Source organism: Bufo gargarizans, chromosome 10 (assembly GCF_014858855.1).
Source record: "Bufo gargarizans isolate SCDJY-AF-19 chromosome 10, ASM1485885v1, whole genome shotgun sequence".
Taxonomy (NCBI): Eukaryota; Metazoa; Chordata; class Amphibia; order Anura; family Bufonidae; genus Bufo; species Bufo gargarizans.
This window is the reverse complement of record NC_058089.1, coordinates 73,856,006-73,865,394: the sequence shown is the minus strand read 5'-3', so window position 1 is coordinate 73,865,394 and position 9,389 is coordinate 73,856,006. Positions and strand designations below refer to the sequence as shown.

The 9,389-nt window shown below is 44.4% G+C and overlaps 1 protein-coding gene across 1 annotated transcript in view; it reads left to right on the top strand.

Annotated features, from left to right (window-relative positions):
- The first annotated feature begins 3,118 nt into the window (after window positions 1–3,118).
- Window positions 3,119–9,389, top strand: part of LOC122920530 (C-factor-like) — a 52,090-nt gene continuing 45,819 nt past the window's right edge. The window contains exon 1 of the mRNA XM_044270105.1: window positions 3,119–3,336. Coding sequence (XP_044126040.1) covers window positions 3,202–3,336 — 135 coding nt within the window. The 5' untranslated portion in view covers window positions 3,119–3,201. The remainder of the gene's footprint in view (window positions 3,337–9,389) is intronic.

Genomic DNA, 9,389 nt, shown 5'->3' with positions numbered 1-9,389 from the left:
TTGACTGATCAGGCTTTTCAGAAAAACGTAGCATGCAGTATTTTTACCTCCGGCCAAAAAGCCTGAACACTTTGACTGAACGCCTGATAAGGCTTTTTTCCCATTGACTTGCATTAACGCCGGATCCGGCCCCGTGTGTTCAGTCAAAACGGATCCGGCTTTTGCATGTTAAACCCGAAAAATGTGAAAAAAAAGTTAAAGTCCATAAATGGCGGATCCGTTTTTTCCAATACATTTTTCCATTGTGATCGAAAGCCTGATCAGGATTCAAATGTAATCCGTTTTCACACGTTTTTCCGGATCCGGCGGGCAGTTCCAGTGTCGGAATTGAACGCCGGATTAAAACAACGCTATTGTGAAAGTAGCCTTAAAAGTCATGGCCTGAGAGGAGTGCACCTTGATGCTTCATCAGGACCACTACCACTCCCATCCTCTGTACTTGCTGCATATGTATACAGTGTGCTCCTGCGCATGCCTAGTCAGCACATCCCAATGCGCAGGTGCACGCTGCCATGGCTAGAAACACAAAGAAAAAAAACTATTCAACAGCACTCTGCAAACACAAATAAAGTACAATAATGCCATAATTATAGAAAATATTCTGGTCGTACACTCATTTTGCAAATTTGAGATTCTTGGCAAATACATTTTGTACAAAATTATTTTGCCCCTTCTGCCAAACGTCAAGACTAGGGATCAGCGAATCGTCTTCGGATAAAACATCGAAGACAATTTGCATAAAACTTTAGCGCAGGAGCTCCGTACACTATTAGAATGTCAATACATTCTAATAGTGTACGGAGCTCCTGCGCTAAAGTTTTATGCAAATTGTCTTCGATGTTTTATGGCACCCACATGTGTTTGCTGGCGAATACTGCGAACTGGCCATCACTGAATGTACTCTTATCTGCTTTTTATGGCAAGTTCTGACATGACTGAAAAAGTGGTGCAGAGGTTTCATGAATATGCCGTTCCAGAAAACGGACCCAAATACAGTGAGAATTGTGCCTCATTGTATGAAATAGGAGAGCAAGCAGGATTTTGTCAGGGGGAGGAGAGAGTTGTTATACACGCCTGTGCACACAATTACACATGACCGTGCAGGTTCTCTGTAGATAAGCAATACCAAGGTACCACTTGGAACCGAACCCGAGTTCGGGAAATGTTTTTTTACAGTACAAATTCATTTATAAAGTTATTGCACAAAGTCTCGCGAGACTTCGCAAAGCAATAACTTCGGCTCATCTGAGCCAATGCTCAGATGAGCCGAAGTTATTGCTTTGCGAAGTCTCGCGAGACTTTGTGCAATAACTTTATAAATGAATTTGTACTGTAAAAAAACATTTCCCGAACTCGGGTTCGGTTCCAAGTGGTACCTTGGTATTGCTTATCTACAGAGAACCTGCACGGTCATGTGTAATTGTGTGCACAGGCGTGTATAACAACTCTCTCCTCCCCCTGACAAAATCCTGCTTGCTCTCCTATTTCATACAATGAGGCACAATTCTCACTGTATTTGGGTCCGTTTTCTGGAACGGCATATTCATGAAACCTCTGCACCACTTTTTCAGTCATGTCAGAACTTGCCATAAAAAGCAGATAAGAGTACATTCAGTGATGGCCAGTTCGCAGTATTCGCCAGCAAACACATGTGGGTGCCATCTTGATTCACAAGTCCGGCGAGGCACAGGTAAGGGCTTACCTGGGCATCCCCAGACTTGTGAGTCAAGATGGCAGCCCGCATGTGTTCGCTGGATAAGCTGTCAGTTTTCTATGGCCATTTTGCGTCCATGTGTGCATCCACTTCCTGGCTCTCTATACGTTTTTAACATTCATCACCCATTGAAAATCTGTTGAGAAGCATCAGCCGAGAGGCATCAGTCCAAATATGCTGATATGTGCAGCGGTATTTGTCCGGCTCTCGGCATATTTGCTGTGCTTCAGCCAGATATCAGCCAGATAGCATGTCTGTACACGGTAGTTACGAATCCGGCAGGTTGTTCCCCTGTGTGAAACAGGCTTAAGGCTCCATTCACACATCCGTAATAATGGGTCCGCATCCTTTCCGGAAAATTGCGGAATGGTTGTGGACCCATTCATTCTCTATGGGAAAGGAATGGATGCGGACAGCACACAGTGTGCTGTCCGCATCTGCATTTGCGGAGCGCGCCGCCGATCTTCCGGTCTGCGGCTGCGGAAAAAAATAGAACATGTCGCATTCTTGTCCGCAATTGCGGACAAGAATAGGCATTTCTATGTGGGTGCTGGCCGGGTGTATTGCGGATTCGCAATACACTACGGATGTGTGAATGGACCCTTAACCTTGAACTGCACTGATTACCAGTGCATTCTGATCAGTGGGGGTCCAACCACTGGGACCCCAGTCAATCATGAGAACAAGCTCCCATTACCCTGTATGAATTAATTGGCACATGCTTGCTACTGCTCCACTCAACAAGCACTGTAATCAGCCATCTCTGGCATCCCACAGAGAATGAATGGAGAAAAGTGCGACCTTCATCTACATGGGGGGACAGTACTCCTTTCCTCATGACTGCCGTGGGCCCCATCCTGTGGATGAGACACAAATGTGTTGCGTGAGACAACCCCTATAATTTTTTTTACTGAAATTACTCATGAAGGATTAGTGTGGTAAATTATATTAGTAAAATAAAAAAACTTGGAAAAATAATTTATTTCTAAATAAGGGTACTCTCACACTTGCATTGTTGGATTTGGGGCAGGCAGTTCCGTCGCCGGTAATGCCTGCTGGATCCAGCAATCTGTATGCAAAAGGAAACGGAAAGAAATTTAGTAAGTACAATAAATTATTATGAATATCCTGTCTTGCAGGTTTGCACTATGTTCATGTTTAATTTGAAGGAATAACCTCAGCTCTGGATACTGGTCGGTTCAGAGATCGTGGGGGTTGGAGCCAAAGACCTAGAGAAACAACTCCTGAAAGACCAGTGCTTCTCAACCATTCTCTACATATGAATTATAATGTTATTGTTATAGAAAAAACATTTCCAGAAAAGAAACATAATCAGGACTGAAGAAGTCCCTGGCAATGAAAGGGTTTCTTCTCAGGAGGCCTGGCAATGATTGCACAGCTCAGTGAGTACAGGGGGAGGAGGCGGCTGAGCAGTGAGGTCAGTTTGCCTCTGGCTCTCAGGGTAGTGTGTCTCCAAGACAGACAGAATGATTAGCAGTGTCCTCGTAACAGGCTCTAATCGTGGGATCGGGTTAGAACTGATCAAGAAATTTATAGTTAAATCCCAGCCTCCTGAGAAGATATTTGCAACCTGCAGGAACCCAAATGGACCCCGGAGTGAGGTGAGGACGCTGTGCATTGGTCTGAACACTGAGACCTGCACATTCTGTTACTTCTCTTGTTGTTTACAGCAACCTTCTACACCCCGGCTGTGAAACTACAACTCCCAGCATGAAAACATACTTGGCAGTTCTTATATCTCCCATAGAAGTGAATGAAGCATTCTGGGAGTTGTAGTTTCTGAACAGCTAGAGTGCCAGAGTTTGCTGTTCCCTGGTTTACAGTCTTTGCGGTCGTCAAAAAACATCCGCAAAAAATACGGATGACATCCGTGTGTATTCCGTATTTTGCGGAACGGAACAGCTGGCCCTTAATAGAACAGTACTATCCTTGTCCGTAATGCGGACAATAATAAGACATGTTCTATTTTTCTGCGGAACGGAAATACGGACATATGGAAACGGAATGCACATGTAAATTCCATTTTATTTGCGAACCCATTGAAGTTAATGGTTCCGCATACAGTCCGCAAAAGAACAGACACGGAAAGAAAATACGTTCGTGTGCATGAGGCCTTAAAGGGGTTGTCTCCAGGGTTCAGCGAACTTGTGTTTTTGAGTTTGCCGTACAATGTTCGAGTTATCTAAGAATTCTATTATGGATTCCACTACCTCGGACCATAAGTTATGATCTGTGGTAGCGGAATCCATAAATGAATTCTTAGATAACCTGATCCTGAACCTTGTACGCTAAACTTGAAAACACAAGTTCGCTCATGCCTAATGGTCACCTCTGTTAGATTGCAGGGTGGTCATAATTGAAAATGGCAAGTGTATAATGTGATGGAAAAATGAAGGAGGCTATATGGACAATCAGCAATACATTAGTAAGTCCCATGTAGTAACTTTCTCTACATGATAAATGCCAGTTGCTCAATTGACAAAACCCTTTTAAGTAAGATAATAACCAGGATCCCAATTATTATTATTTATTATAAGATGGTTATGTTATGTTATGTAGGCTATGGTACTAGAAGAACACATAGATGTAGTTGGTGTGGCTGAGACATGGTTGGATTCTTCACATGACTGGGCTGTAATTATGGCGGGTTTTACACTATTCAGGAAAGACAGGGTCAATAGAAAAGGTGGTGGCGTGTGCCTGTATGTGAGGAGTTATCTGTAGACAAGTGTGAAAGAGGCAATTGTGGGTGAGGATGGTGTAGATGTGGAAACCTTATGGGTGTAAGTTCAAAGGGATATAAACACTAAAAAAATAATATTTGTTGTAATCTATGGACCCCCTAACTAGTGTTGATCGAGCACCAAAGTGCTCGGGTGCTCTGGCCGAACACATCGGGATGCTCGGGTGCTCTACCTAGCATCCGAGTATAGTGGAAGTCAATGGGAGAACCCGAGCATTAAACCAGGCACCGCCTGCTCTGAAGAGGGGAGGGTGCCGGGTTCATAGGAAAAGGTCAGAAATTGAGGGAAACGCCACCAAAATGGTTCGGGAACAGCATGGGGAGGATGTCTGGATGCATTTTGGACTCCCAGGTCGCTGCTGGGAACGATGTTGTCCGAGTAGTACGCCACTTTTACAGACTGACAATAATACGCACAAAACCGAAAAAATATCAATTTTAGAGGAAAAATTGTTACGAAACATTCTTTCCTGTAAATTTACTTGTATATAAAGTGCAAGTGCTTCCAAAAATTACAAGGCAGAGGTACTCCGATACAACCTGTATATCACATAATAGAGGGCCTCATTTACATTGTGGTACAATAGTTCAGGTAGTGGGACTCCTACACTCATAAAGCCTATGCACCAAGTGAAAGGGCTGCCAAAAAATTACAAGGAACCGACACTCCAAAACACCCTTTCTAACACATAAAGGAGGGCATCATACACATTCTTGAAAAATTATGATTGATGGCCTGATGGTGACCCTCAAAAACATTTGGAGCAAGGGCCTGCTGATCTGACCATCTAAAACAGGCATGTCCAAACTGCAGCCCTCCAGCTGTTGCAAAACTACAACTCCCAGCATGCCTGGATAGCTTACAGCTATTAGATTAGGGCATGCTGGGAGTTGTAGTTTTGCAACAGCTGGAGGGCCGCAGTTTGGACATGCCTGATCTAAAACATTATGTGCGAGGGCCTGCATGCTGCATTGATGATCCTAGATAACCTCTGGGCGATTGCATGTCCCCGTGACGGCGATGATCCATTTGGATGTCTGCCCTATTAACTTTCGATGTTCTTCTCTGCGCCTACCCTGGTGGTAACTGGGAATTGGGGTTCGATGCTGGAGAGGGAGCCTGAGAAAGGGCTACCACATCCAATAGAGGTCAATGGGTGAAATCTGATTGGCTGTTGTTGCCTTGTCCCTTTTCATTTCCTAATTGTGAACCACCCAGAGAGGGTGGGGCAAGTTATTAAAGCACAAGCGTCCAAGGAAGGCAGCAGGTGCATGGCAATTACAGTACAGACCAAAAGTTTGGACACACCTTCTCATTCAAAGAGTTTTCTTTATTTTCATGACTATGAAAATTGTAGATTCACACTGAAGGCATCAAAACTATGAATTAACACATGTGGAATTATATACATAACAAAAAAGTGTGAAACAACTGAAAATATGTCATATTTTAGGTTCTTCAAAGTAGCCACCTTTTGCTTTGATTACTGCTTTGCACACTCTTAGCATAGTCTTGATGAGCTTCAAAAAATGAGCTTCACCTGAAATGGTCTTCCAACAGTCTTGAAGGAGTTCCCAGAGATGCTTAGCACTTGTTGGCCCTTTTGCCTTCAGTCTGCGGTCCAGCTCAACCCAAACCATCTCGATTGGGTTCAGGTCCGGTGACTGTGGTGGCCAGGTCATCTGGGGCAGCACCCCATCACTCTCCTTCATGGTCAAATAGCCCTTACACAGCCTGGAGGTGTGTTTGGGGTCATTGTCCTGTTGAAAAATAAATTATGGTCCAACTAAACGCAAACCAGATGGAATAGCATGCCGCTGCAAGATGCTGTGGTAGCCATGCTGGTTCAGTATGCCTTCAATTTTGAATAAATCCCCAACAGTGTCACCAGCAAAGCACCCCCACACCATCACACCTTCTCCTCCATGCTTCACGGTGGGAACCAGGCATGTAGAGTCCACCCATTCACCTTCGCACAAAGACACGGTGGTTGGAACCAAAGATCTCAAATTTGGACTCATCAGACAAACCACAGATTTCAACTGGTCTCATGTCCATTCCTTGTGTTCTTTAGCCCAAACAATTCTCTTCTGGTTGTTGCCTGTCCTTAGCAGTGGTTTCCTAGCAGATATTCTACCATGAAGGCCTGATTCACACAGTCTCCTCTGTTCTTCTAGAAATGTGTCTGCTGCTAGAACTCTGTGTAGCATTGAGGGTACACCTGTGAAGTGAAAACCATTTCAGGTGACTACCTCTTGAAGCTCATCAAGAGAATGCCAAGAGTGTGCAAAGCAGTAATCAAAGCTAAAGGTGGCTACTTTGAAGAACCTAGAATATGACATATTTTCAGTTGTTTCACACTTTTTGGTTATGTATCTAATTCCATATGTGTTAATTCATAGTTTTGATGCCTTCAGTGTGAATCTACAATTTTCATAGTCATGAAAATAAAGAAAACTCTTTGAATGAGAAGGTGTGTCCAAACTTTTGGTCTGTACTGTACCCACTCCCGACTTGGGGAGGTAGTGACGATAAATAGCAATACAGCACTGAGACTCCCATTGATTGTGTTAGTGATGGGATTAAGATAGATGACTTGTGGAGCAGCCGACTCCTAGATGAGTAGATCACCCTATGATACACTCTGGAGATAATCCCATTACATGTGTCTCTTCTCTCCCTATTCATTCTTAATAGAGTGGGTAGGGGGGAGATGTCTGTTTGCATGTTGTTCATGGTTGATTGCATTATGTTGTTAGACTTCTTGAACTGTATATATATTGAGTTGGTCTTCAATTTAGAGAGTTCCTGTTTTGGCCTTCAACATAGAGCCTCGTCTCATGTGTGTGGGGATTGCTATACGCTGTATACTCCCCTGGTATCACGACCGGCGTGCCGATCACATACGTGACTCAAAGGGAGGGAAAAGGAAGGCCCTGTCCAAGGTAGAGGGAAATATGGTGACCCCTAACTCACCTAGAGGCTGGCACCTGACTGCCCTGACGTCCCTAGACGGGTTTCTCACCCGTACGCCGATCACGTTCCTAAAACCCTGGCTTTCCATAAAATGAGCCCTACGTAGTGAATAGGGCAGTGGGAACACTAGTCCGCACCACTAACACTAAAGGGAAACACTAGGGAGAAGACAGACAATACTGACAAAACATATAATCCCAGGTGGGCGACAACAAACAACCAACAGGGATCCGGAGGGTAACGCTCTGGTACGATAACCAGGGATAACAGCAACTCAGGTCCAGTGGGTCAGTATAGAAGTCCAGGCAGAAAGCTCTATATCTGGCAACCAGAGAAGTGGGAGAGGGGAATATAAGGAGGTTGGGAGTGCTGGACAAGAAACAGCTGAGGAGAAGAAGCTACGGATCCCTGAGTGAGACAAAAAGGATTACAAGGCAAACCCAGAAAGCTACTATTAAGAAACAGCACTATCTTTAGACATAGAGCGCGCAGCCACCCGCTGCGACTTCCTGACCCCGGGTATAACAGAGTCAGACGTGGCTCTTGACACCCTCATGACACCTGGCTATAACCCCTAGCTCTTGTAAGAGCTGTTCCTGTTCCTTGTTCCTATGGTGGTTACGGTGTCAAGTGGAGTGCTTGGAGTCCTCGGGAAGCACTAGGAGCATCCATCAACAGAGGTACCCAGTCGGGGTGCCAGGAGATCTGTTACAGCCTCAATGTCCACAAGCCTAAATGGCAACATTTCCAGGGCCAGTAATTTTGAAAGGTGCACATTTATTCCTATGGCCTGTGGGTGGGTGACTGGATATTTGCAGTTACGTTTAAATGCCTGGGGTAATGACATTTGGACGCTGGGACAGGGAAGTGGATGTGGTCACTGATGGTGCTTGCGACGGTCCAGGTGCAGGGCAGGAGGCATCCTCACCTGCTCCTTTGACAGGCGATTGGCCAGCACATACCATAGGAGAAGAGGAGGCAGTGGTGTGACCCACAGACACAGATTGTGGACCCAGGCGTTCGTCCCACTTATTACAGTGCTTGGATGCCATGTGGCGGATCATGCTGGTGGTGGTGAGGTTGCTAGTGTTCACGCCCTGGCTCATTTTGGTGTGGCACAGTTTGCAAACTACTATTCTTTTGTTGTCCGCACTTTCCTAAAAAAATCACTATACTGCGGGAGATTTACACAAGGGGGTGCTCCGTGGAACACTACCCCTAACATCACAGAGGAGATAGAAACGCAACTGTATAGCCAAATAGAGCGGGCTGCACAGGCTGGTACAGTGGTCATAATGGGAGATTTTAACTTTACAGACATTGACTGGGGTCGTGATTCTGCCTCAACCGCAAATGGGAGAACATTTCTCAACTTGCTGCAGGACCACTTTATGAAGTAGAAGCTCCCACTAGGGGCAATGCTTTGTTGGATCTGATAATTTCTAATGATGCAGAGCTTGTTGGAAATGTTACTGTTCAAGAAACACTAGATAATAGTGACCACAATATAATTATATTGCCCCTACACTATAAGAAGCAAACTATGTCAGCTAGAGCAAAGACATTTGAAGATTACAAAGGGCTTAATAAAATCTGTAAAAAGAAGATAAAATTAGCAAAAATACAAAACGAACAGCAGGTGGCAAATAAGAGCAAAACAAGTCCTAAAAAATTATTTAAATATATAAATGCTAACAAACCAAGGTCCGAGCAGGTAGGTCCTCTAAATAATGGTAACGGGGGGGGTGGTAGTCACTGAAGATAAGGAAAAGGCATAGTTACTAAATGTTTTTTTTAGCTCTGTACATACAAAAGAAGAGAAAGGAGCTGATATTGGTGGTGCTGGGGTTGTTACTACATCCAGTAATTTGCTCAATTGGCTAATTGTAGATATGGTCCAAGATAAGTTAAATAAGGTAACTGTGAACAAGACC